The sequence below is a fragment of the Rhinichthys klamathensis genome, unplaced genomic scaffold (assembly GCF_029890125.1).
Source record: "Rhinichthys klamathensis goyatoka isolate OS25496 unplaced genomic scaffold, OSU_Roscu_1.1 h1tg000111l_1, whole genome shotgun sequence".
NCBI classification, from domain to species: Eukaryota; Metazoa; Chordata; class Actinopteri; order Cypriniformes; family Leuciscidae; genus Rhinichthys; species Rhinichthys klamathensis.
The window spans coordinates 1,592,029-1,619,838 of record NW_026606649.1 but is presented as its reverse complement, the minus strand read 5'-3'; the positions used below and the strand labels follow the sequence as shown (position 1 = coordinate 1,619,838).

Below are 27,810 nucleotides of genomic sequence, written 5' to 3'. Positions count from 1 at the left end.
AGGCACATGCGCTGCTCTCAGCGAGAGCAGGTTGTGCTGAGCCCAGACAGGAGGCGTTCCGTCAGCCTGTAAAGGTTTCGGGACCTGATGCCGCCCTGGTGATTTATGTATGCCACCACTGACATGTTGTCCGACCGGACCAAGACGTGGTGACCTTTTATCTGGGGACAGAAGCGCCGTAGCGCATTGTCGACTGCTATCATTTCCAAGCAGTTTATGTGAAGGAGCTTTTCCCGTTCTGACCACAGGCCAGCGAACGGTCTGCCCTCGAGCAGCACTCCCCATCCCGAGGTGGAGGCGTCCGTAGACACCACCTTCACACTCGAGGCGGTCCCCAGACTCACACCTGACTGATACCAGTCGATTACTTTCCAAGGTTCCAGGGCTGAAGCGCACTTTAGATCGACCCTGAGGCGAAACAGACCAGCGGTCCATGCCCGGGGCGGAACTCGCGCTTTCAGCCTGCAGTGGGCGCATGCGAAGCAGGCCCAGCTGGAGTACAGAGGCTGCTGAGGCCATTAGGCCCAGCATTTTCTGAAACCTTTTGAGCAGGACTATAGAGCTGTGGCGGAAGGATTTCGCGACACGCTGAATGTCTAGTCCGCGCTCCAGTGACAGGCGTGCTGTCATGGATCGCGAGTCCAGCACTGTTCCCCGAAAAGAAATTTTCTGACTGGGAGACAGCGAGCTTTTCGCCCAATTGACTGTGAGGCCAAGATTCTCGAGGTGCTCGAGTAATGTGGCCCTGTGTTCTATGAGCTCTGAGTGTGATCGAGCTAGAATCAGCCAATCGTCCAAGTAGTTCAAAACTCGCATGCCCCGAAGTCTCAGGGGTGCGAGAGCCGCGTCCATGCACTTCGTGAATGTACGGGGTGCTAGGGACAGGCCGAACGGCAGGACTGTGTATTGATATGCCTGGCCCTCGAAGGCGAATCTCAAGAATCACCTGTGATGGGACGCTATTTGTATTTGGAAATAGGCGTCTTTCAGATCTATTGACATAAACCAGTCATCCTGGCAAACTTGCGCGAGGATTTTTCTGGTTGTAAGCATTTTGAACTGGCGCTTCACAAGTGCTCTGTTCAGCTGTCGCAGATCTAAAATGGGTCTGAGACCTCCATCTTTTTTCGGTACCAGAAAATATCTGCTGTATAGGCCCCCTTCGCTCTGAGCCTGAGATAAAGATTCTATAGCACCTTTGCTCAGTAGTTTCGCTATCTCGGCTCGAAGTAGATGTGCTACTTCTCTTTTCACCGTGGATTTGACGCGCGCCGTGTAACGGCGGGGGCGTCGAGCGAACTCTAGCGAATAGCCTCTTTTTATAGTGTTCAGCACCCATTCTGATACCCCAGGAAGCTGTGCCCACACTTTCGCGTGAATAGCTAGGGGTAGAATGAGACTCCAGCGTGCTGTAACGCAGACACCGTGTTTACAGTGTGTGAGGCGGGGGGGCGCGCCGATCGCGGCGGGCAGCCTGGCCGCGCTCAAATCCCTTATAGCAGTTTGCTGAGGGAGAGAGAGCGGGGCGAGCCCCGTGGGGCTTAACATGTCTGTGAGTGAATGTGGGCGCGGGACAGCGGGCACATTTACTGCACTGAAAACACCGTCGGCCTAAGCTGACTGAATGTGTGTTGGTTTCGTTTTTACAGAAACCGTGGGACATGTGGTGTGTAGTGTTTGTGGGCACTGAGACGTGGGCACATTCACTACATTTAGTGCACAATCGACATGAGGCGATTTTGTTTGTGCGAGCCCTGCATTTTTGCGGGCTGTGTTCGTGTGTAGAAATGAGCACTGGGTTGTGGGCATTTTCATTACACTCATAACACCATCGGCTGTGGCCAGAATACCAGAAAATACACTGCTTATGTGATTTATCTGGGTCGCCGTGGAAACAGCATTTGTGTGCAGGCAAGCGGGCCGTGGTACTGGCTTGCTTACTGCAAAATACACTGGAACAGTCGCACTTTCTGGAACTGAACGAGCGAAAAATTACGGTGGAAGTCTGGCCGCGGCGAGACTGAAACACTGTCGATTTCCTAGGAGGCTAGGAAGACTTGTGTTGGTTTCGTTTTACAGAAACCATGGTACATGCAGTGTGTAGTGTTTGTGGGCACTGGGTTGTGGGCACATTCACTACATTTAATGCACAATTGACATGCGTCAATTTCATTTGTGCGAGCCCTGTACCGTGGCGGGCTGTGTTTGTGTGTAGAAATGAACACTGGGCTGTGGGCATTTTATTACACTCATAACACCATCGCCTGTGGCCGGAATACCAGAAAATACAATGCTTATATGATTTTTCTGGGTCGCCGTGGAAACGGCATTTGTGTACAGGCAAGCGGGCCGTGGTACCGGCTTGTTTACTGCAAAATACACTGGAACAGTCGCATTTTCTGGAACTGAACGGTTTCGGTGGAAGTCTGACCGCGGCGAGACTAAATTTTTATCTGCTGCGAGAGCCGGGATCGAACACGGGTCTCTCGCGCGAAGGCTTCAGGTTCCGCCACTGAGCCACAGGGGAGAACAACATTAGCTTGAGCAGATAAGAGAGCGTCATCACAGTTTTGTGTGTGTCGGCGTTTGTTTGCAGGTGTGCGTGTTATACAACAGGCTCATTGCTGCAATATTGACATTTCAGCCGCTCAAACTAAGAGGAGCTGAGAAATGTTTGAGAAATGGAGATTGCTCCGGCCTCGGCGGGACTAAAACACACTCTTTCCTCATTTTGCCGGTGACGCACGCCCGGGGGCGGGGGCGGGGTAGATTTCTTATAACGTAAAGAAACCTAGCCGCGGTTTAGGGCTCGCGGTCTTGATGCCGGCCCGTTTCCCTGACGACTCGCGGACAGAAGGGGGGAGGTCCACAGAGCTCGCCCAATCCACTGTCCGACGCCAGGATAGAGCAGCTGGCCTTCTCTACAGATGCAGCTATCTCGTCGTCATTAATGGCGGAAGCGGCGGCGCGCGGCGGCCGTTATCCGTCAGTGAGCGACTCGAGTGAAGCTAGTGAAGCTGGTGAAGCTGGCGGGCGAACCGGCGAGCTTTCACGGGCTGGAGAAGGCTTGGGGACCCGCTGAGTACGGCGCTTTTACGGCGCGGCACTGTAGCGGGTGGAAGTGCAGTCTCGCTGAAGGATGCCAGGCGAGTCCTCAGAGTCACCGTAGGCAATAGCTCGCAGTGAGGGCAGCCGCCGTCGGCGAGCGCGAGAGCTGCATGATCCTCTCCCAGGCAGGAAACGCATCACATGGCGGTCTCCGTCGCTGAGTGTGACTCGGCACGAGCCACAGGAGGATGGCATCTTTAAAAAGACGCGGCTCTTTTAGATGATAGACGTGTGAGTCGCGGGGCGAGCACACACACACATACACACAGAGCAGAGTAAAGGATATATAGTACGCCGGAAAGCGCAGCAGGTCCGGCGGCTGAAGGCGGTGAGCTTCGCTGAAGAGATGAAAATCAGTTTGTATCAGCCTATCGACCTGCTTTTATAGGGCGAGACCACGCCTTTTCTGGCGGGACGTGACGAAATGGGCGCGAAGTGCCCCCATTGGTCACGCAGAGCCTTTGAGAGGTGGTCAAAACCTAGGTGTGTATGCGTGTGAGTGAGTGTGTAGACATGTTACAGCAAAGGTCAGAAAAGTGTTAGGAAAACCACTATATCCAAAGCCAACTTACTTTGACAGTTCTTTCATCTCTTCTTCATGTACTTTTCGCCTTTCTGCTAACTCGTCACAAAAGTAGCGCTGCAATACTTCTTCCATTAGAAGAGTTATGTTGTCCGCTCTAGTGGCCAGATACTGTAGAAATGAAAGATATGTGCACTTTGGATAAGAAAGTATCTCCTAAATGACTAATCTCACTAAACTGACTGAGTTTCTGAAACAACATAATGAATAAGAAAACTAAAGCAAAACAATGATACATTTATGCTGACATGGGTGAGAACATTTCATTGAGGAGAGAATAAAATGTTGTTCATACAGATCAGGGGTCTCATTTATAAAGCGTGCGTACGCACAAAACGGGGCTGGAAACGTACGTACGCCAGTTTCCACGCAAAGGTTGTGATCTATAAAAAACAAACTTGACGGGAGAATGTGCGCACCTTTAAGCAAACTTTGAGCCGTGCGTACGCACGTTTTGGAGACGGAGCAGTTTGGCGACACAGATGGTGAGCTGGAGCTAAATGTCTTTTTGGTCACTTTTAGACCGACAATCTAAAGAAAATTATACATACAGTATACAGAAAGATAATACAAATATAATTTCACTCACCAAGCCTATCACATGAAGCAAACATCCATCCCTTTGTTAAATATCCATCCCTTTGTTCTTTAGTGAAACTGACACAGCCTAATCTAAAACCGTAAATCCTCATTATAATCATAAATACAGTGTTCTGTGAAATATGTTCACAATAACGGTTTAAATAAATAAAACTATATTTTACTTCTGATATAAACACTTAGATTAAATATACCATTCTGATTAATGGAGTTAGACACTTAAATTACATGAAATCATTACTGAGAAGTTACAAAAAAAAATTATATTCAATAAATAGAAATATTTGTTGTGGATGCAATGCTTTCAAACACTTTTCCTCTGGCATGCTGTGTTTTAATGTTTTAACTACAGAGATAATTGCTTATCACGATAATAGCAGATTGTCTGAGAAAATAGTTTCGTGCAAATAATGCACTACAAGGTCTATCTGTTTCCATTAAAAATATAAATCAATTAAAAATACTCTTTGGCCAGTGGAAAAGATTGAGAAAAACTTTCTCTGAAATGTATTTTACACTATTTGATTTATTTATTCAAAAACAAGGCAAGGATATAGGCTACTAAATTATTTTTTATTAATGTAACTAATGTGACGGCACATCCGTATTTCATATTTTCCAAATGTCTTGTACCGTTAAACATATGTTATCACGTGGATTAATAATCATATGCAAATGATATGCAGATGAGGATATGCATAGTAAAACTAGGCGTTGTAAGCTCCATATATGGTTATTTCGGGGAGGAGACACATGTGCGCGCATTCTTCCGCTGACTGGGATTTATAAAGGGAATTCTGCGCAGGTTCTGGCGTACGAACGGTTTTATAAGTCAGAATATTTGTTTGTGTGCGCCATTTTTGGCTTTCGGGCGCACGTACACTTTTAGTAAGGATTCTACGCACAATTTTATAAATGAGACCCCAGGGCTGTATATAGTAAAATTATTAAATGTTAAAACAACTTCATTATTCGTAAGTGTGTGATAACCACAATTATCTAGGTCCAAGCACCAATGGCTCATGCAGACCATACAGTAATAAAATTGCCATGCGTCGTGACTCAAAACGATGTAGTATACATGCCAAACCAGTATGTGGCGCTGTAATTCTGCCACAGAGATACACTAAAAATGGAGAAGACTTGGAGCATGTGCATAAACCTTGCGCGCTGTATACAATAACAATAGGCTCAGTAGCTTCTTTTTTCTTTTACCAAGAACTTTATTGAACAATGTAAACAACCATAAATGGCCTGGTACAAAATATGAAATGTCTTATGCTATGATGCTTTTCTGTTGTCTGATTAAGAAAGAAAATATAAATAAAGAAGTAAAATAAAGAAATAAAATACAAATACATTCAAGTAAATAATAAATAAAGAAATAAAAGGGGCTCAGTAGCTTCTGCAGCACGAACACAAGTATGTAGTCCGCAGTTGTTGTTGCTGTTACGTGACGTAGCGGTGTCTGACTACTAGGGGGTCAACACGTGGGGTGATGACATCATCGTTTCACAAAATATACGGATTGGCTGTACACACGAAAACGCAAGGGTGTCGGTTTCAGATTTATCAACTCTAGGACCCGGTTAAAAAAAATAGCGGTTTCAGGCTTCCAAAACGCCGGATCCGTCTTGACGAAACGCTGATCCGATACAAAATTTTTAAGTATACAGCTAAATGTGTCTCCGTGTGGACAAGGCCTTAGAGTTTTGTTTTTGATCTTTTTCCATTTTGTTCAAGTTTGTATTTCTTTGTTAATCTTCTAATCTGCCCCCTGACAGTTTGTTTTCATGGTTACTAATTGATTTAGTTCTGTTCTAGTCCTCTCTTGTTTGCTGTGTATTTAAGCCCCATGTTTAGTCCTGTTCAGGGTCTGTCGTCATCTGTGTGTAACTTTTGCTAGTTCCTGGTTGTTTTGTTCCTTGTTTTTTTTTTATCTTGAGTTACTGTTAGTTTGAGTTCATCATTAATAAAGACAGCTGCACCAGTTTCATCTCTGCTGCAACCAGGACCGTGACAGTATTTAATCGGACAGCAATATATTCAGTCATGTCTGGAAACTTCACAAATGTGTCTTCAATTTCATTAGAATATATAAACATTAAGGTAACGTTTAAAAATTATAAATTATTACAATTTCCCGTCTTTTGGTGCTAATGATTTATTGTATTTTTATTATATGAATTATAATTGTAGAATTCATATAATATATTCATATAATTACTATATTAATTGATACATAAATTCAAGCTTTAATATATAAAGCTCTTAATCAGATTAAGCTTTACACGCTATAGAGCAGAGATGCACCGATCATGATTTTTCAGGACCAATTCTGTTTTTGTTTTGTTTTACAAGCAAATGGGCAGATTCCAACACCGGTTGGCAAACTTTTTCTTTATTTAAGCAAATTTATTTGTTGTTTATTTTCTTTATAACAGGTCAAACTGGTCTTTAAAAATATCTGTGGCCATTTGAAATTAGAGGCAACCACTGCATTTTAATCACAATCCAAACACAGATGCTACACACATGTAACATGAGCAGTTGTTTTTTATTAGATTGTATAATTACAAGATTTAAATAAAAAACAGAATGGTCTGACTTTAGATTTGTGAAATTATGCTACATAAGAGACCTGCACAAAACAAAAACAGCAGATGGACTAAATGAAAATGCAAATTCACTCTCTGACAGTAGGTGACACTTATGGAACAGCAGGGGTTTCTTTGAGTGCCGCTGTACACAAAGCAGTGCTGTGCTTTTAAACACTACTTTATACAGAGGTAAGAGGAAAAGACAATGCCATCAAAACTTTTCTGAAAACTTTTATCCAAATTAACTAATTTTAAGCAATTCTTTAGATTAAAAAATTTCTTTCAAACAAAGCAATGTGTGTGTTGATGGCTCTAAATCTTACATTGACTGCCCTATAAGGGATCCACAAGATTGATTCTATTTTATGATCAATTTTAGCCACACTTTATATAGCTTACCTAAAAGCTTACCATTTAGCTTACCTAAAATGTTAATGTTCAAATGTATGTAGATGATGAAGTCATTTTCATTTTTGTAAATAATTTTGAAGAAGCATGAAGTCTAACTTCTGCAATAATCCATGTTCAGATCATGTTTGTTAAATGGTGTACATGATGTTTACAAGGTAACGCTTCCTTTTACAGTCCTGTTACCCATGTACTTACTATGTACTTATTATAGTAATTATAATTACTGGGTAATAACTAGGTACTAACCCTGAACCTAAACCTACCCCTAACCCATGTACTTACCTTATATTAGCCAGTACTTTCTAAGTAAGTACACTGTAAGTACACGTAAGTACTGTACTGTAAAAGGAAGCATTACCGTTTACAAAACAACCGGTTCAGATGACATTCTAATGTGTTCCTGGTAGGGAAGAGCTTGATATTGAAACGGAGTTCAGAAAAGAAAACAAACAGGATGCGCTTTCTGCCGTCTCAGTCTCTGCTAACTTCTTTCTGAAACACGTCAAAAAAATGAACCAACACTCAGTGAATATTTGCCACACAGACGAGAGATGTGTCTTTAAAAAGCTTGAAGTGTATACTTTTAAATGACGCAAGCCATATTAAAAATATTCTCCGTTTATGTAATCAGTAGGGGTGGGAATCTTTTACCATCTCACGATTCAATTCGATTCCGATTCTTGAGGCCACGATTCGATTCAAAATCGATTTTCGATTCAAAAAGATTTTCGATTTAAAACGATTCGATTTTATCCATAATGATTTCTAATCGGGTTTCTGATCATGATCTACTCTCATCTGCTTTGCTATACAGAATGACAAACGGAGACCAGTGTTTCCTCTAGGATTTTTTCCAGCTGTGGTGGCAGGCCCATTTCGCCAGGGGGAGGGGGCGTGGCCCATGAGTGATATTCCCATTGGCCACGCCCCCTTACCCCAGGTGTTTAAACCTCCCCTAAGTATTATAACATTATAACATGAAAGGCTCGAATAAGAGCGGCAAAGCGATTATGCGCATCCCGTGCGCAGAATGATGCACTTGAAGCAACGCGAAGTCGCAGCGCGCAGCGCTCCGGATTGAAAAGTTCAAAGCACAAAGCGAAGAGATTATATCTGTCTATCTATGCTTAATGTATTATATATATGCAACAGTTTATTGAGCATTTTCTTTAAACAGTTTTAAATTTCAGTTACAGTGCGCATGAAGAACAATTCATAGCGCTCTCCAGTGCTGTAATCTAACAGACACCCGGGAGAAAGGATTATGATTTAGAAAACGCTATAACGCGACGCGCTGTGTGAATGCTGAATGGAGAATGACTGAGGAGAGATGAGTTTCCATTAACTTTAACTAACGACTTAAATATTCATTTTTACCTCACATTATGCTATTATGACTTTAGAAGTCTTGGAATATAGTGCGAACACTTTATGGTGCTTTACAATGTTTATTATGCCTTTAGCTTAACAATAACACAATCACATTAATATCGGACCTCACTGAGAAGCTGCAGCCGTGGCGGGATTATTTAAGGTGTGGCGGCCGGCCACGGCAGAATGAATGTAGAAGCATCATATTTAGAAGCATCAGAAGCTTCATAGAAGCATCTATTTGCTTCCTCTGATTTGCCGCTCACGTTCAAAAACCGGCTGCGTGCATGACGTCCGGACGTCCCGTATAGGCTATAGTTACAAAAATGGAGGCGAACAGCCAGCTGATTTTATTTATTTATTAAATCGATTCTTGGACATTTCAGATCGATTCTGAATCGTTGCAAATGAGAATCTAGATTCTTCTGTGAATCGATTTTTTGGCACACCCCTAGTAATCAGTACCTGTAATGTGGTAACACCTACTTGCAAGCGCAGACTATTCATACGGTAATTTTCCACGTGAATCATGTGAACCTATAAAGGCCCCCAACACCACGATAAACAAAGCATCAAGCTTCATCAGATTCCTCTGCTTTTCATCGAGTTTGGAAGAGAATGCGCTGTGAGGTATAACCTTTGAATTTACCTTTAGAAGACGAAAGCAATTGATCTAGCAGAGGATGTAATTTCTGATGAGCAAGTCATTTATTCTCAGTTACATTAGTTAATGTGTTATTTTTACATACACTGTTAGACTTTTCTGTAATTTCTACAGTTATTTACTTTAAATCACCCAGTATTATACTGCTATTTCTCTTTACAGTAACTGTGATTCCCATTGCATCATGGGAATTTTCTGTGACGTCAAACACCACATACAGATGGTGCGTTCAAGTCCTCCTGGGAAGTTCGTATACGTACGAGGTGGGAAGTCGTGTTTACGACGGCAGGCGCGTTCAAGTCACTTTCGTCGGAGTAAGATGGCGGAGTACTTTCTCTTAATTAATTACACAAAAATACAACAAGGTTCTTAAACTCTTGTTCTAGAAAATGAAGAACAAAGAAATGTGCATCAGATGTACTTTGTTTTTTAATGTTTTTAATTAATTTATGAAGCCACTGCCAACTTTATCGTTACATGTTGCATTGTTATATTATAATGCCATCATATTATGTGCAAGCAATTAGCTTAACTGCGCTGTAAATAAAAAACCTTGACAATATCACTGCATAATATTTAAGTATTGTGGTATTCCGCCATGTTTCTCAGTGACACGCCCACAACTCGGAAAGATCGGGGCTTAGAGAAAATCCCGAGCTCCCCACTGGTATTTACGACATTGTGGTGGCGTTCAAGTGCGTTCAACTCGTAAATACGATCTATACGAGATGACTTGAACGCACCAAGAGACTTACTGTATTTTTTTAATTTGTAGTATACTACTGTATTTGACGTAACGGTCTCTCTGACTGGCACAATTCCATTGTGCTTTATTTCCTAATTTTTGCCTTACACCGCGTGTCTACGTTATAACAGTCAGAGGCTTTCTATATTGGACACATTGAAGCGACCGGACCATTAATGCAAAATGCAAACCTGTTTGTCCCTCGTCAGAAATAGCGCGAGCGTTTGGACTCGGAGTACCGTACGTCAGAAATTATAACAGCGTATAACTATACACTGTCTGCTGGGATTTGTCGTGTCGCGCCGAAACATCCAGTGTAACGTTAAATATCACTGGGTTCCGACGGTCTTTTGTTGGACCGCGCCGTTCATGTCTGGCCCGGGGAAGAGACGGAATTCACTTCACCGAGAGAGAGACCAGAAAGCAAGGTAAAAAACATTCTGTGTGTGTTGTCAGGTTTGTGCACCCTAGTTTATACTCGTCAACATGGCAGTAACAAACTTTACCACGGTAAACTGCGCTAACGTTTCATTTTACAGACTTCGTTAGATTATTGAATTGAATTGTTAGATTATTGAATTGTTTAAATATGCCAAGGAGCAACGCTTAGTTTACATTAACATTAAATTAACTAATGTGAAATTCTGTTTTGGTTGTAGCCTAGTAGGCTAGTCAATGTTGGCCTACTGTTGAGAAAATAACATTGTAGCCTATGTTGACTAACAATGGCTAGCGGCCACCTTTCTAGTTTTAGCATTAATTTGCAAACTATAACATATTATATATTTATTTTTTTAATGGAATTTGATATTTACTGCAATTTTGTATGTTTAAAAAGGCAACTGCAACAAAGCGCCAATTCGCGCCAGTGACGTCTAGCAAGATTCCTGAGGTAAGCCTAAACTGTAATTGAAATCTTTTTTTATATATTTTGACATAAGTTTGCTAAAATGATTAGCATTATGTGATAAGTGCTTTGGAGCCACTGGTGCAGGTAGCATACAATATCTTATAAAATCTCTATAAAATTGGCTAACTTTATATCAAATATGCTAAGTGACCTTTGCATCATGTCTAACATTATATTTATTACACAGCAAATGAACCAATCAGAAGATGGACCATTTTCTATGTTCAGTCTCACCAGATTAAATGTATCCAGGTAAGTATTGCAGTTAAAAACTCTCACTAATTCATTCATACCAAATCTAGCATTTTAACAACTCAAGTTTATATATATTTTTACATTATTTTTATATTTTATTAGGCAGAAGACTCTACCATTGCAGTCCCACCTGACCAGGAAGGTCCTAGTATCAGCGCATGGGTGGGTTAACTACTGGAAGGAGAACGATCATCACTCAGTGATTTCTTGCATGTGTCTTACTGTGTATTTGTCTCAAACAGGAACCCCTTCACTGCAGACAAGCTGAAATGTGCTAAAACGTCGATTTCAGTCTTTCTCTCTACGGATCTCAGCATTTTTGGACAGAATTTAAGATATGTAAGTATTAAAATTTAATCTGGCATAATTTAATTTGGCTCATCTGAAATGTTTGAAAATGCAATTGACAAAAAAAACTGTTTACAAATATATATTCTTAAGTTTTAGTAAAAATAATAATAAAAATGTAAAAATAAAAAAAAACTAATGGAATTTTCTCCCCTCTCTCTCTCTCTCTCTCTCTCATATATATACACTCACCGGCCACTTTATTAGGTACCCCATGCTAGTAACGGGTTGGACCCCCTTTTGCCTTCAGAACTGCCTCAATTCTTCGTGGCATAGATTCAACAAGGTGCTGGAAGCATTCCTCAGGGAGTTTGGTCCATATTGACATGATGGCATCACACAGTTGCCGCAGATTTGTCGGCTGCACATCCATGATGCGAATCTCCCGTTCCACCACATCCCAAAGATGCTCTATTAGGTTGAGATCTGGTGACTGTGGAGGCCATTTTAGTACAGTGAACTCATTGTCATGTTCAAGAAACCAATTTGAAATGATTAGAGCTTTGTGACATGGTGGAAGTAGCCATCAGAGGATGGGTACATGGTGGCCATAAAGGGATGGACATGGTCAGAAACAATGCTCAGGTAGGCCGTGGCATTTAGACGATGCCCAATTGGCACTAAGGGGCCTAAAGTGTGCCAGGAAAACATCCCCCACACCATTACACCACCACCACCAGCCTGCACAGTGGTAACAAGGCATGATGGTTCCATGTTCTCATTCTGTTTACGCCAAATTCTGACTCTAACATCTGAATGTCTCAACAGAAATCGAGACTCATCAGACCAGGCAACATTTTTCCAGTCTTCAACTGTTCAATTTTGGTGAGCTCTTGCAAATTGTAGCCTCTTTTTCCTATTTGTAGTGGAGATGAGTGGTACCCGGTGGAGTCTTCTGCTGTTGTAGCCCATCCGCCTCAAGGTTGTGCGTGTTGTGGCTTCACAAATGCTTTGCTGCATACCTCGGTTGTAACGAGTGGTTATTTCAGTCACTGTTGCCCTTCTATCAGCTCGAACCAGTCTGGCCATTCTCCTCTGACCTCTGGCATCAACAAGGCATTTCCGCCCACAGAACTGCCGCTCACTGGATGTTTTTTCTTTTTCGGACCATTCTCTGTAAACCCTAGAGATGGTTGTGCGTGAAAATCCCAGTAGATTAGCAGTTTCTGAAATACTCAGACCAGCCCTTCTGGCACCAACAATCATGCCACGTTCAAAGTCACTCAAATCACCTTTCTTCCCCATACTGATGCTCGGTTTGAACTGCAGGAGATTGTCTTGACCATGTCTACATGCCTAAATGCACTGAGTTGCCGCCATGTGATTGGCTGCTTAGAAATTAAGTGTTAACGAGCAGTTGGACAAGTGGACCTAATAAAGTGGCCGGTGAGTGTATATATATATATATAGTGTTGGAACCGGGATCTCCTCTGAAGGACTGAGTACATTTGTGTTTGTGGACATGCATACAAACCAGGGAACATTCTGAGGTTGTCAGTCAAGTTCTGAACAGGAACCAATCTTTGGAGAAGTTCATTTATTCACAAAGGTGGACAAAAACATTGTGTTGGCTTTTTAAAGATTATTTTGATGATGACACTTACTCCTATGCTGTGGAAAAGATGGAGGATTAGACAGTCAGACATTGATAATAATAAGAAATGTTTCTTGAGCATCAAAGAGACTTCTTTCAACAAATTTTTGGAAATAATTATTTTGAAGGTGGGGTTATGTGTCATGTATTGTGAAAATAACTGTGTTTTGCCCTGTGTTGGACCTTTCCTTTTTGACTGCTTAATGTATTTATATTCTGCAGTTTTAATGGTTGCTATTTCATTATAATAATTGTATAAGATAAACAACCAATGCCTCTACAATAATTGTGTCAAATGCTAACGTTTTGTTTAGGATTTTATGTACTTTTTTTTAACAATGTGTGCAGTGATGGACAGCACATAATGTGTTAATTTAACATGTTTACACATCTTTGTGCTAACCTTTCTGACATATTTACTTTGTTAAAATTAACACAAAACCCTAAACTCACCCACCTCATTTTTACACGTGTAAAAATTTAACACATCATTTCCAGCATTGGCAGACTGTTTATTTTGTGATGTATATGAAATGTTTTAAATAAAAAAATGGTATTTTGTAATAATTTTGTCTAATTGATTTGAATGTCAGTAGTACTTATGTAGGATAAAAATTAAAATGTATTCTATATCAAAATTATGAAATCTAATTTATATTTAGTACAAATAAAAATAATTACAGTAGTGTACTGATTAGCTTGATTTTTACAGTAATGCACTGTATTACACAATCACAGTACCATGTAGTTACTGTAAAACTGAAATACGTTATGGTACTGTAAATCTAAATTACAGTAACTTACTGGCAACAGTGTTGCCAGTAAGTTACTGTAAAAAAAACTTGAAAAGTCTAACAGTGTACATATCACTTCATAACTTCAGGCGAGTATTAGAAATCACTTCAGATCCTAAATGGAAGTTATCCCAGAATGAGGCAGACAGTATATTATTTTATAGTATTCTATACTGTAACTAGATGGTAAAGTTCGTAGACAAACTTTAAGTTGGCTTGAAAAAGCCTAGCCAGAAAGTTTGAAAAAGCTTTAAACTGTTCTAGCACGGTTTAACATGATTTACCATGTTTCTAGTATGGTTTACCACATTGCTAGCATGATTTAGCATGTTTTAACTTGACCATGGATGGATGGATGGATAGATTAGTAAGAAAGAAAGAAAGAAAGAAAGATTAGAGATAGATAGAAATAAAGAAAAATAAAGAAAAAAACAATTAGTTAGAAGAAACAAAGAAAGATTAGTTAGAAAGAAAGATAAGTTAGAAAGAAAGATTATTAAGAAAGAAAGATTAGTTGAAAGATTAGTTAGAAAGAAATAAAGATTAGTAAGAAATAAAGATTAGTAAGAAAAAAAGAAAGATTAGCAAGAAAGAAAAAGATTAGTTAGAAAGAGAGAAAAGTTAGAAAGAAAGAAAGATTAGTTAGAAAGAAAGAAAGAAAGAGATAGATTAGTAAGAAAGAAAGGAAGATTAGTTAGAAAGAAAGAAAGAAAGAAAGATTAGTAAGAAAGAAAGGAAGATTAGTTAGAAAAAAAGAAAGATAGATTAGTTAGAAAGAAAGAAAGAAAGAAAGAAAGAAAGAAAGAAAGAAAGAAAGAAAGAAAGAAAGAAAAAATAGGTAGAAAAGAAGAAATAAAGATTAGTTAGAAAAAAAGAAAGATTAGATAGAAATAAAGAAAGATTGATTGGAAAGAAAGAAAGAAAGAAAGAAAGATAGGCAGAAAGAAAGAAAGAAAGAAAGAAAGAAAGAAAGAAAGAAAGAAAGAAAGAAAGAAAGAAAGAAAGAAAGAAAGAAAGAAAGAAAGAAAGAAAGATAGATTGGAAGGAAAGAAGGAAAGAAAGAAAGATAGATTAGTTAGAAAGAAAGAAAGAAAGAAAGAAAGAAAGAAAGAAAGATAAGCCAGAAAGAAAGAAAGATTGGAAGGAAAGAAAGAAAGATAGATTAGTTAGAAAGATAAATTAGTTAGAAAGAAAGAAACAAAGAAATATTAGAAAGAAAGAAAGATTAGCCAGAAAGAAAGGAAGATTAGCTAGAAAGAAAGAAAGATTAGTTAGAAAAAAGAAAGATAGATTAGTTAGAAAGAAAGAAACATTAGAAAGAAAGAAAGAAAGAAAGAGAAAGAAAGAAAGAAAGAAAGAAAGAAAGATTAGCCAGAAAGAAAGATTAGCTAGAAAGAAAGAAAGATAGACTAGTTAGAAAGAAAGATTAGTTAGAAAGAAAGATTAGTTAGTTAGAAAGAAAGATTAGTTAGAAAGAAAGAAAGATTAGTTGAAAGAAAGAAAGATTAGCTAGAAAGAAAGAAAGATTAGCTAGAAAGAGAAAGATTAGTTAGAAATAGTGTTGCTTTCGTCAACGAAAATTATGACTAAATATCGTCGTCAACGAACCTTTATCACGTGACGAAAACGAGACGAGACGCAAAGTAAATGCTGGTCATGTGACGATGACTATAATTAAATGTATAATGCAATATTGTTGCTGAATAAAAACGAGACTATATGTGGTTTACAAAATAAAAACTATGCTAAAATGTCTCTTCATTTTCGTTGACCAAAACGAGACGAGACGAAATGTATTTAACGTTATTTCGTCTCGTTTACTTGCATTATTATTATGCAGCATTTCTGTTTCATGTGTCACTTCAGGGGCTGCATCAGATCGCACTGCGCAGATGCAGGCGACTTCACATCCTCAAGCCCCACTCGCGGCATTATTTAGAAGATGCAGCTGCGTGAGTAACGGCTGTTTCACACATACTCCGTGTGGTGCGTATGCGGTGCGTGTTGCGGTGTGTAAGCAGGAGCAGCATGCGCTATTGTGCTTTCACATGTGCTGCGTTTGCAGTGCGCAACTGATCTACGGCTGTACCACAATCACAACATTTATTCTCTATTTTTTATTTCAAACCAATATTTTTAGCCTACATCCATTATGTCGCGTTGTTGAGGTACTGTGTAGATCTCTGCTCTGCTGTTATGCACGCACCGCTCCTGAAGCACATTGCCGGACCGCATCAGCGTGCGGTGTGAGCTCTCTAACCATAGGCTCTAACCTATTAACATGGGTGCGGGGGAAAAATACGCACCACATACGCACTGCAAACGGAGTATGTGTGAAACAGGCGTTAGCATAAACGACAACAAACAAAGTTAAGTCTGACATAGAGAAAGGGATTCTTCTTTGGGAGAAAAAGAAGAAATGACATTTGGAAAAACTTTCATTTCATCATGTGTGTAGGCTACTTCTAACATGTTTGGTTGGTAAAATAAATATGTTGTAAATTCAAATCAGAGCGTCTTCCGTGTCTGCATTCTTGAGTCTATAGGGTAACAATAATATAATAAGATAACTATAAGAAGATAAGATTGTTTGAAATGGGTTTGGCTAAAAGAAAATTTTGGTTTCGTCTATACTACTAGGTACTTATACTATATTGACTGGGTTAAATAGAATTGCATTACTAAAAAGAGACTAAAATACCATTTTCATTGACTAAAACTAGACTGTCTTTCGCCGACTAAAACTAGACTAAAATGTCATCACTTTTCGTCGACTAAAACTAGACTAGACTAAAAAGAGTATGAACGTGACTAAAACTAATAAAAACTAAAATGACAGCTTGACACAAAGACTAGACTAAAACTAAAATTAAAACAGGCCGCCAAAAACAACACTAGTTAGAAAGAAAGAAAGATTCTTTAGAAAGATAGATTAGTTAGAAAGAAAGAAAGAAATATTAGAAAGAAAGAAAGAATAGTTAGAAAGAAAGAAAGATTAGCTAGAAAGAAAGAAAGATTAGCTAGAAAGAAAGAAAGATTAGTTAGAAAGAAAAAGATTAGTTAGAAAGAAAGAAAGAAAAGAAAAGAAAGATTAGTTAGAAAGAAAGATAGATTAGTTAGAAAGAAAGGAAGAAAGATTAGTTGCAAAGAAAGAAAGATTTGCTAGAAATAAAGAAAGAAAGATTAGTTAGAATGAAAGAAAGATAGATTAGTTAGAAAGAAAGAAACAAAGAAATATTATAAAGAAAGAAAGAAAGAAAGATTAGCTAGAAAGAAAGAAAGAAAGATTAGCTAGAAAGATTAGCTAGAAAGAGAGAAAGAAAGAAAGATTAGTTAGAAAGAAAGAAAGATTAGCTAGAAAGAAAGAAAGAAAGATTAGCTAGAAAGAAAGAAAGATTAGCTAGAAAGAAATAAAGATTAGCTAGAAAGAAAGATAAATTAGTTAGAAAGAAAGAAAGAAAGAAAGATTCATTAGTTAGAAAGAAAGAAATTAGTTAGAAAGAAAGAAAGAAAGATTAGTTAGAAAAGAAGAAAGAAAGATTAGTTAGAAAGAAAGAAAGATTAGCTATAAAGAAAGAAAGATTAGTTAGAAAGAAAGAAAGATTAGCTATAACGAAAGAAAGATTAGTTAGAAAGAAAGAAAGAAAGATTAATTAGAAAGAAAGAAAGAAAGATTAGCTAGAAAGAAAGAAAGAAAGATTAGTTAGAAAGAAAGAAATATTAGCTAGAAAGAAAGAAAGATTAGCTAGAAAGAAAGAAAGATTAGCTAGAAACAAATAAAGATTAGCTAGAAAGAAAGATAGATTAGTTAGAAAGAAAGAAAGATTCGTTAGTTAGAAAGAAAGATAAATTAGTTAGAAAGAAAGAAAGATTAGTTAGAAAGAAAGATTAGCTATAAAGAAAGAAAGATTAGTTAGAAAGAAAGAAAGATTAGCTATAAAGAAAGAAAGATTAGTTAGAAAGAAAGAAAGATTAATTAGAAAGAAAGAAAGAAAGAATGAAAGAAAGAAAGAAAGATTAGCTAGAAAGAAATAAAGATTAGCTAGAAAGAAAGAAAGATTAGCTAGAAAGAAAGAAAGATAGATTAGTTAGAAAGAAAGAAAGAAAGATTCGTTAGTTAGAAAGAAAGATAAATTAGTTAGAAAGAAAGAAAGATTAGTTAGAAAGGAAGAAAGAAAGATTAGTTAGAAAGAAAGAAAGATTAGCTATAAAGAAAGAAAGATTAGTTAGAAAGAAAGAAAGATTAATTAGAAAGAAAGAAAGAAAGAAAGAAAGATTAGTTAGAAAGAAAGAAAGAAAGAAAGAAAGAAAGAAAGAAAGAAAGAAAGAAAGATTAGTGAGAAAGAAAGAAAGATTAGATAGATAGATAGATAGATAGATAGATAGATAGATAGATAGATAGATAGATAGATAGATAGATAGATAGATAGATAGATAGATAGATAGATAGATAGATAGATAGATAGATAGATAGATAGATAGATAGATAGATAGAGTCTAGGGCTTCAGGGAGTTTAAATTTGAGTTTTTTTGTTGTGCACTACTGGGCCACCGTAGCCTTGGCTCAATTTGAACATTCTGCAATGCAAGTCTATGGGATTTTTATGATTTTTATAATATTATTTTTTAAGAAAACTGACAGTCAAATCAGTCTGAAAAGATATAGCACACCGAGTCAGAACAGTCTGAAGGTCTGACCCGAGTTTGGTGGTCGTAGCTTTAACGGTCTAGGAGATACAGTGTAAAATTTGGCTCAGAAGAAGAAGAATAAGTACAATATCAGTAAGTTGGCTTTTCCAAGCCAACTTAATTAATGCTATGTCGATTAGCATTGCATTATAAATATACTTTGTTCTGTTTATTGTCTTCATATTTAATAAGTCAAAGCATTTCTATCTTCTTTTTATTCAGTTACAGCGATAGCTGGATGCCTGTGTCCATATTAGAGATTTCTAGAATGTGTAATTGCTATGTGTTTAGTGTATTGAAGTGTTCCTTTCTAATGATTTACAGTTATAGGTCGCCTGCTTTTTGCCCATAAAATAAAAGTTTTCTGTATTATTCTTTTAATTACTATATAAATTTATTTATTCTTAAATATTTTATACATTTTTAATAATAAAATAGTGTAATTCTTTTTAAAATATCTTTATCTACTAAAAATAATCATAATAATAATTATTAGTCATATTGATATAAGCACAAACTTTTGGGGAAAAATTGTGCAGCCCTACAAGTAGGCACAACAAACCTGGTGTTCTTTACAATTTTTTTTTTTTTTAAATCGAATTTTTAATGAGAAAAATCGGGGTTTTTTCCCCCAAATCATTGCTCATGATATCAGCATGTTCACAGTCGTTTTGTTTTTGTTGTTGTTTTTTTGCCGTTGTAGCGTCTGGACCAATCAGACACACACTAATTATTCATTATATGTAATGAATAATCCAGCAAACTCACTCTCCCAAGAAAGGTCTGTGAAACTTCCCCCCAAAAAAACTCACTCTCCCAACAAAGTTCTATGGAACTTTCCCCACAAATCAAGCCGAACCCACTGGCAGAACCCATTGTCCTGTTACAGGACACCTTAAGACTGATAAGAGTTTACGACCCCAAAAAAGGAATGTGCAGAGGGTTGTCCTAATTCTTGCTGAGGAGGAGAAATTAACCCTTTTAATCCTATATATTATATATTATATATATATATATATATACACTCACCGGCCACTTTATTAGGTACCCCATGCTAGTAACGGGTTGGACCCCCTTTTGCCTTCAGAACTGCCTCAATTCTTCGTGGCATAGATTCAACAAGGTGCTGGAAGCATTCCTCAGGGAGTTTGGTCCATATTGACATGATGGCATCACACAGTTGCCGCAGATTTGTCGGCTGCACATCCATGATGCGAATCTCCCGTTCCACCACATCCCAAAGATGCTCTATTGGGTTGAGATCTGGTGACTGTGGAGGCCATTTTAGTACAGTGAACTCATTGTCATGTTCAAGAAACCAATTTGAAATGATTAGAGCTTTGTGACATGGTGGAAGTAGCCATCAGAGGATGGGTACATGGTGGCCATAAAGGGATGGACATGGTCAGAAACAATGCTCAGGTAGGCCGTGGCATTTAAACGATGCCCAATTGGCACTAAGGGGCCTAAAGTGTGCCAAGAAAACATCCCCCACACCATTACACCACCACCACCAGCCTGCACAGTGGTAACAAGGCATGATGGTTCCATGTTCTCATTCTGTTTACGCCAAATTCTGACTCTAACATCTGAATGTCTCAACAGAAATCGAGACTCATCAGACCAGGCAACATTTTTCCAGTCTTCAACTGTTCAATTTTGGTGAGCTCTTGCAAATTGTAGCCTCTTTTTCCTATTTGTAGTGGAGATGAGTGGTACCCGGTGGAGTCTTCTGCTGTTGTAGCCCATCCGCCTCAAGGTTGTGCGTGTTGTGGCTTCACAAATGCTTTGCTGCATACCTCGGTTGTAACGAGTGGTTATTTCAGTCACTGTTGCCCTTCTATCAGCTCGAACCAGTCTGGCCATTCTCCTCTGACCTCTGGCATCAACAAGGCATTTCCGCCCACAGAACTGCCGCTCACTGGATGTTTTTTCTTTTTCGGACCATTCTCTGTAAACCCTAGAGATGGTTGTGCGTGAAAATCCCAGTAGATTAGCAGTTTCTGAAATACTCAGACCAGCCCTTCTGGCACCAACAATCATGCCACGTTCAAAGTCACTCAAATCAACTTTCTTCCCCATACTGATGCTCGGTTTGAACTGCAGGAGATTGTCTTGACCATGTCTACATGCCTAAATGCACTGAGTTGCCGCCATGTGATTGGCTGCTTAGAAATTAAGTGTTAACGAGCAGTTGGACAGGTGTACCTAATAAAGTGGCCGGTGAGTGTATATATATATATATATATAAAACCATGTGATAAATGTATTAACATGCATCTAATTCTCCATCTCATGATTTTCCTTTTATGTGGTTTGGCCTATGTCTTCATTCTCTCTTCTAATCTATTTTGGTCTGAAACATGACTTACACATATGATTTTGGTTAACCATAGTATGCATCTTCACATATTTTCACATATCTTCATCCCCCATTTGTTAATTTACATTACATTTTGCTAACTTTATGACGCATTAGTATTATACGAATCTTGAAGATTCTTTTCGTAAACACCCAATGAAATTAATCATTCAAATGCCCTGCTAGAACACAAAGGGTCGTAAAAACTCCTTCCAAAGGGACCGCTTCGTATTGGCTCACGCACTCCAGAGGGTGTGACATCTTCACGCTTTAAAAATCACTGATCACAAGATTTGCTCTCATCCTCTTAGCTCTCTTTGCTCTCTTAGCCTCTTGCTCTTGGTCCTTCCTGAGAAGTCCTAATGTGAAGATGATGCTGAACTAGAAGTCCCTCAAGGCCCCCCAAGCTTGCGCCAGGCTGCGGCCTTGTCTTTCCATTCACCAAAGATCCTCTGACTCCCACTGGTTCTCTCTCATCAAGACCACATCAGCAAAGATCAACTGGAGCCTTAACAAATTGCTTCAGGACAGTTTAATTCAAATGGGCGAGACATGCAAGTATCAAACTTAGTCTCATTATTTGATACATTAAGTATCCTTACCCCTTTTTAAGAAGGGCGTGTTAGAACTAAACTGATGGTTTGCTCAAGGCTGTTGATCTGCTGAACTTCAAACAATGCTATAACTTCTTGCTTTGCTGTATTCTGCTTCAGCTCTCTTCCCCTTGGTAAATTGTATTCATTTATGTATGTGTATGTTAGAGTAGTTTTAATGTTTAGTCTAGTTAATAAAATCTTGTTCATGTCACACGTAAAGTTGTCCATGTCTCAAGCTCCTATCTGGAGTCACTAATCATAGATCTTGACTACTTGCTCTTAGTAGTACTTAGTAAGAAAGATATTTCCCATGCCCCGGAAATGTACATTTCTATTAATTAATTCATAACCAATTTTGAGTGTTCACGGTATGAACCGAGTAATTGGTTGTAATGTTAATGTAGCTACATCAAGTTAACCCGATTAACTGATCCAAATATTCCTGATCAATAATAACAAGTTATGAATGATTATTAATATTTCACAGAGCTAATTTGCTACACCACTGATGAGTCTTGATGACGTTACGTCAATGTGTATTTCCAGCTTTAAATGAAACGTATGAATATATAAATTTTTCTAAAGGTGATTTAAGATTTAAATGTAAAAAGCTGATGAAATCTGATTTACTGCTGGCAGCCGTATTTTTTTATGTATTCGAGTCATATTAGAGGATATGATAGGACGTCCACCAAAGATTATAAATACCAATTTTCAACATAGGGATTCTCAGTTGCAACTAAGGATTTTTCCCTATTCATGGGACTATGTACACCTGGTCAGTTCATGCGTTTTCTCTGATCATGAAAAGACCAGGGCCCGTATGTATAAAACTTCTAAGAAATGATCTTAAGAATAGTGTTAAGCTTTGACTTAAGTGTAAAAAAATACTTAGTAAAGAGTAGGACTTTTCTAAGAGTAGGAGACTTTTGTAAAGCAGCTAAAAGCAATTTTCAGTAAAGTATAAGACTGCTCTTAAGTGCTGACTGAAGTGGGACTTAAGTGCTGCAACCTAAGGACTACAATGATGTTAACCCAAAATGGCCGCCCTCAAACCTCTGAATCAGCCAATAGTGAGCCTGCAAGGGTGAGGTCACAGCAGCATGACACCAATTATTTAATGTAATTATAATAAAATAATTTAATTAAGACACTGAAACTTTAATATTTAAATGTATTTTTTTTAAATGGCTTTGCATTGTGCAAAATTATCACAACTTAGTATTGAAGGAAAATTGTCAGATTCACCCTTTCAAATAGTATTAAAATGTGTTCAATATTTTGTAAGCGTATTGTGTAGTTGTGCCTGGAGTCAATTGTTTATTTGTGATAACACAATGAAACATTCCAAATTGACATAATTTTTAGCTAAGCTGTCATACAAATAAATTATGAACCGGTGAAAAAACAAGAGAGGAAAATCAAATATTAATAAATGATTATGTTGCAGACAATACATGTTTTTTTTTTTCTCCTGTGAGCTTTTTAATTGTAATATCTTTATTGTCCACCAAGGTGGAAAATTGTCTTTGGCTCACCAGCCATTAAAATAAATATATCATCACAGGTGCACTGCTGCATTTCTCCAGTCGCCAAAAATATAATTATTACTTTAATTTCATTGCTATGAAACTTTTTAAAGGTAAGTTACAAAAAGAATACCTTGATGATTAAACTTTTTTTTATTATTGTTTGATCAACTCATTTAACTACAATACATCATATTTTCGTTGAAAAGTGCATGGCCTAACCTCTCTGCTGCCATCTTGTTACTCCTAACTAGGTTAGGAGACCTCTCCAGCTCTCTTAAATAATTTAGGAGCTGAGACCAAGTCTTAGCACTTAGGAACTTTTATGAATCACACTTATTCTTAAGTTTAGGAATAAGAGTAAAATTATGTAATTCTTAGAATTTTGACAGACTTGAGACTAAAATTTTACTCTGAGTGGCTTTATACATACGGGCCCAGGTGTTAATGCCCTCTGAAACACTTTAGAGACTGATTTAAATCCGATCGCTCAAACCAATTCAGGAGCTTGTTTGAGACGCATTTCAGACTGAACTGGACAAGTGTAAATGTATCTGGTTGTTGAAGCCATATACGTAAAATTTACTCCCTCCAAAATGGTCCAAAATACCAGCTCCTAGTAGCCAGATATGACTGCGCTACCGCAACACGCATCTCCACAGATATGGCCCAACAGAGATGAACAGTTGAGCATCTTCTAAAAGCAGATGCGCAAACTGCAGCAAAGAAAATTCAATATTCGGCATCACATCCTGAAGACTTTATACATTTCATATATATTTATATTTCATTAAAATATTATCCCCCAACACTGGCGCAGCTCTCTCTCCTTGTGCAGTCTTTTCGATCTTGAAAAAAGCTGATGATGAACAAATTGTAGCGCATATCTGTTGCTTTTGGTGACGTGAACGGAGACACATTATGTGGCCAAGTGAAAATTAAACCGTTTTAACAAATCGGATAGCTATCTGATCAGTAAAAACACATTAAGTGCAAATAGGCCTCATATTTACCTCAGAGAGGTTTTCCTTACACAGGGGACAGTTAGGGTTGTGGTCCAAGCAGCGCTCCAAACACTTGAGGCAGAAAGTATGTCCACAGGGTGTGGTGACAGGCTCATAAAACAGTCTGCAATGAGTGAGGAGGTTTTAGATGTATATAAAATTAAGAATTATTTTCAAGAGAGAATTTATTATTACCTCATGCAGAGAGAACATTCAAAGTCTGCACTGTCCAAAAGCTGCGATGGAACTTGCCTTTCCCGAGAAAAAGTAGGGAGAGTTTTGGATGAATTCACCTTGTCTGGGAATGAAGTAAATGGAGAAAAATAGGTTAAAAACAAGGTTTGTAAAACCAGCCACAGAGATCTTAGCGCCAAGTACAAAATTCTTTACTTCACAATATTTGTTCAAAGTAAATTTTTTTCCCCAGTTGAATAATTCAAGGATTTAAACCCCATACCTTCTTTGAGCTGTTTGCTGGGTGGCTCAAAGTCCTTAGCATCTTCTGTCCATTTCCTTTTTAGGACGGGTGGAACAAAAAGTGAAGAGAGGCCAACAGAGTTTACATTTTCAGATCTTTGTAAAATATAAGATTTCCCATCTTTGAAATTACTGCAACTGAGTGTTTGTTCCTAAGGGGAAAAAAAGAATGGTTTTAGCATTGATGATGCAGTGGTCCTCTACTATGATTCTAAAAATGGCTTGAAAAGCAAAATTGGTTTTATTAACATTCAGGCCCGGTTTCACAGACAGGGCTTAAACTAAGCCAGGATTAGGCCTTAGTTCAATTAGGGTATTGAGACAAAAAAGATTTTAAGATTTGTTAGTGCAAGTTGCTTTAAGTTAAAACAGCTCAAACATGCATTTTAGTCTAGGACTAGCTTAAGCCTTGTCTGTGAAACCGGGGGTTATCAGTGTGATATCTTCATTGTAGCAAATTGTTGAAATCAATTGCATCTGTGAACACATATGCAGTAACCTTGGAGCAGCCTGCTTTGGCTCCATCTCTATGAAGAGAGGAGTGAAGCGAACTGTGGAGGGATGAGGGTTTGATACGAGGGGATGGGCCAGCTGGAAGGGGTTGTAGGAACATAGCCAGACCCTCATTCACAAAGACTGAAGAGAACATATGACTCAGGATCTGTAGATACACAGATACAGTTGTACAACAATAATGTTGGCATGGACATGCAAAACATCACATTGCAGTCACCTAACACTGATCACTTCTTAAATTAAAGAAACTAAGCGCTTAAGTAGGACTGCATGATTAATCGTTTCTAGACCGAAATTGCGATTTTCAAATGGCTGCGATTATTAACATAGACAGTTTGCTATTAACTGTGCGGTTTCATTTGTTTATTTTAGTGCTCGAGGATAAGTTTGTAATTGGTCTTTCTTTGATGCTGTGCAAACCACCACAACAAACCTGTAGCTCTTTTTAAAAACAAATTGCCTTTTAACTCAATTTTGATAAGAAAAAGAAAAAAAATTAAAGAAAAAAAATTAAATAAATAAAAAATCACAATTTGATTTTTTTTTTTTTTAAATCGTTCAACCCTAGGAGTATGCTTTAAAATTACCATCCAAATCAGAGGAGAAACCATCATGTGAGGAGATCTGCCAGACAAAGGCTGACATATGCTGTTAAGACCCTGAGATATTTTGTGTTTATATCAACTGTCCTTGTGTGTATACGCTCTCTCTCTCTGTGTAGACAGGTTTGTGTTTCATAGGCGTTGCCTCTGTTAACCTGTGGAAGACTCTGATTGGTCTTGCTAAGCACCTGACCGGATATAAGGGCCACCCCTAACACTCAATGGAGCCCTTTGAGCCTCGTTGACTTTGTGCTTAATGCCATTGTGCTTTGCTGTCGTTCGAATTGATTGTGTTCCTCTTCACCCTTGTTCATTTCGTCCTCATTTAATTGAGTAAGAGTGTCGTGCCAGAGAGATTGTTAGTGTTTAGTGAAACTGTGAGTGTGTGTTTGTTGATTGTAGTCTTACTTCTGATATCCTCTTTTATCTGACAGTTGCCTGATTGACTACGCCTTGGATTCCGATTCTGATTTGTCACCACGAGACTTTGTAAATAAGTGTGTAAATATTCTTGTAAATACATTTTGCCAGATTAAGGGATGTAGGGGGTTTGACGCCAATTTATTTGTACCTCTTTTTAACCTTGTTTATGGTTAAGGGAGTTAGGTAAGTTAAACTGTATTTTTGTTTTCTTTATCTTTCGTTTGAGGTCATTTAGGTTCTAAAAGAAGATTGTTTTGTTTGTTATTTTGGCCTTGTCTGCCCATGATGCTAACCCTTTATTGCAAATAAAGCTCCTGTTATTTGTCATCTCTCTGGTAGTGTGACTCTCTTTTCCTTTTTCCTGTTGCGGCTGACCCCTAGCGGTCGTAACAATGCAAATACACAAAGATTAAATGTACCTTCTGAGCCTCCAGTTTTACAGCGATCCAGTCAGATTTCAAAGCCACACAGAAGAAATACTCCTGTAAAGCCTCTTCACTGCGGCCGGCGCCCCTGAACGCTGTGGCCTTAATGTAGTGAGCCTGTTAAGAGAAAACATGGTAAATAAAAGTAACTAAAGCCCAACAACACAAAACCGCAATATTTAAAATACACTGCAAGCAGCGGGGACGGGCACAAGAACTATGGCGCCTATGCAACCCGCTGGCTTTAAGAAAACAATGCACAGAGGGCACATGTATTTAACTCTCTGGTAGTCTTTGGTTGCTAGTGACCAAACAAAATTACATTTTTAAAAATATTAATTTTATTTATTTATCTATTTGACTTCATCAGAAGTACAAAACTTGGTGACTTCTGTCGCACTTGCTATGTGAACATGCAAAAAACTTTGACACGAATGGAAAGGCTAAATGGTCCTTAAAAAGGCATATTTGTATTTTTAGAGGTCTAAAAGGCCTTTAATTTTTCCAAACATTATTAAATATGTGACATCTTTCATGTCAAACTCTTTTGACCTTTGACAAACTCTTTTGAGAATTGTATCACTAAATTCAATTAGAATAAGACCGCTGCATCAAATGGCATTCAGATTGATTTATTTACTGAGACTGTTAAATGAAGCTCAGAGCTGGCGTTAATGCATTTACACTGCAAAATTACAACTGCATAAATAATGTTATGAGATGGTCTGTTCTCATTCATTTTTCGATTTAATATTGAAAGCAGAAAAATAATTATCTATAGGCATGGGTTCGAAAAAATAACATGTAAGATATAACACGGCAGTTGGATAGTGCCATTAAGCGTTACGGCGAAGAAAAAATATGATGCCATATCTCTATGAAGCCACAGAAATGTGCCACAGAAATATTAGCAGATTATTTCAGAAATATTAACCCTCTGGGGTCGGCGGTATCGCCGGCGATACCAGCTCACTTTTTTCTTATAAGTGCAAAAGAGACTCAAAATACTCTGCTGATTTTGATCTTACATATAAGTGTTATACATCATTAGATCTTGTTAAGTGTCTATTTTTTTGTGTACTCACAATAAAAACAAAGTGTTGTGCTTTTTGTCAAATAAAGAAAAATAAACATGATGCGCGTTCTGCCTTCTCTCTGTCAGTGAAGTCCATTCTGAAACGCGTCCGAAAATGAACTGTAACTC

At 38.2% G+C, this 27,810-nt stretch overlaps 1 protein-coding gene across 1 annotated transcript in view; it reads right to left on the bottom strand.

Annotated features, from left to right (window-relative positions):
- The window catches only part of lonrf2 (LON peptidase N-terminal domain and ring finger 2), a 166,364-nt gene that overhangs the window by 46,160 nt on the left and 92,394 nt on the right, over positions 1 to 27,810 (bottom strand). Inside the window, exons 3-8 of the mRNA XM_056254272.1 lie at positions 26,601 to 26,723; positions 25,140 to 25,301; positions 24,621 to 24,792; positions 24,359 to 24,461; positions 24,173 to 24,287; positions 3,681 to 3,802 (exon numbers count right to left, since the gene is read on the bottom strand). Coding sequence (XP_056110247.1) covers positions 3,681 to 3,802; positions 24,173 to 24,287; positions 24,359 to 24,461; positions 24,621 to 24,792; positions 25,140 to 25,301; positions 26,601 to 26,723 — 797 coding nt within the window. The remainder of the gene's footprint in view (positions 1 to 3,680; positions 3,803 to 24,172; positions 24,288 to 24,358; positions 24,462 to 24,620; positions 24,793 to 25,139; positions 25,302 to 26,600; positions 26,724 to 27,810) is intronic.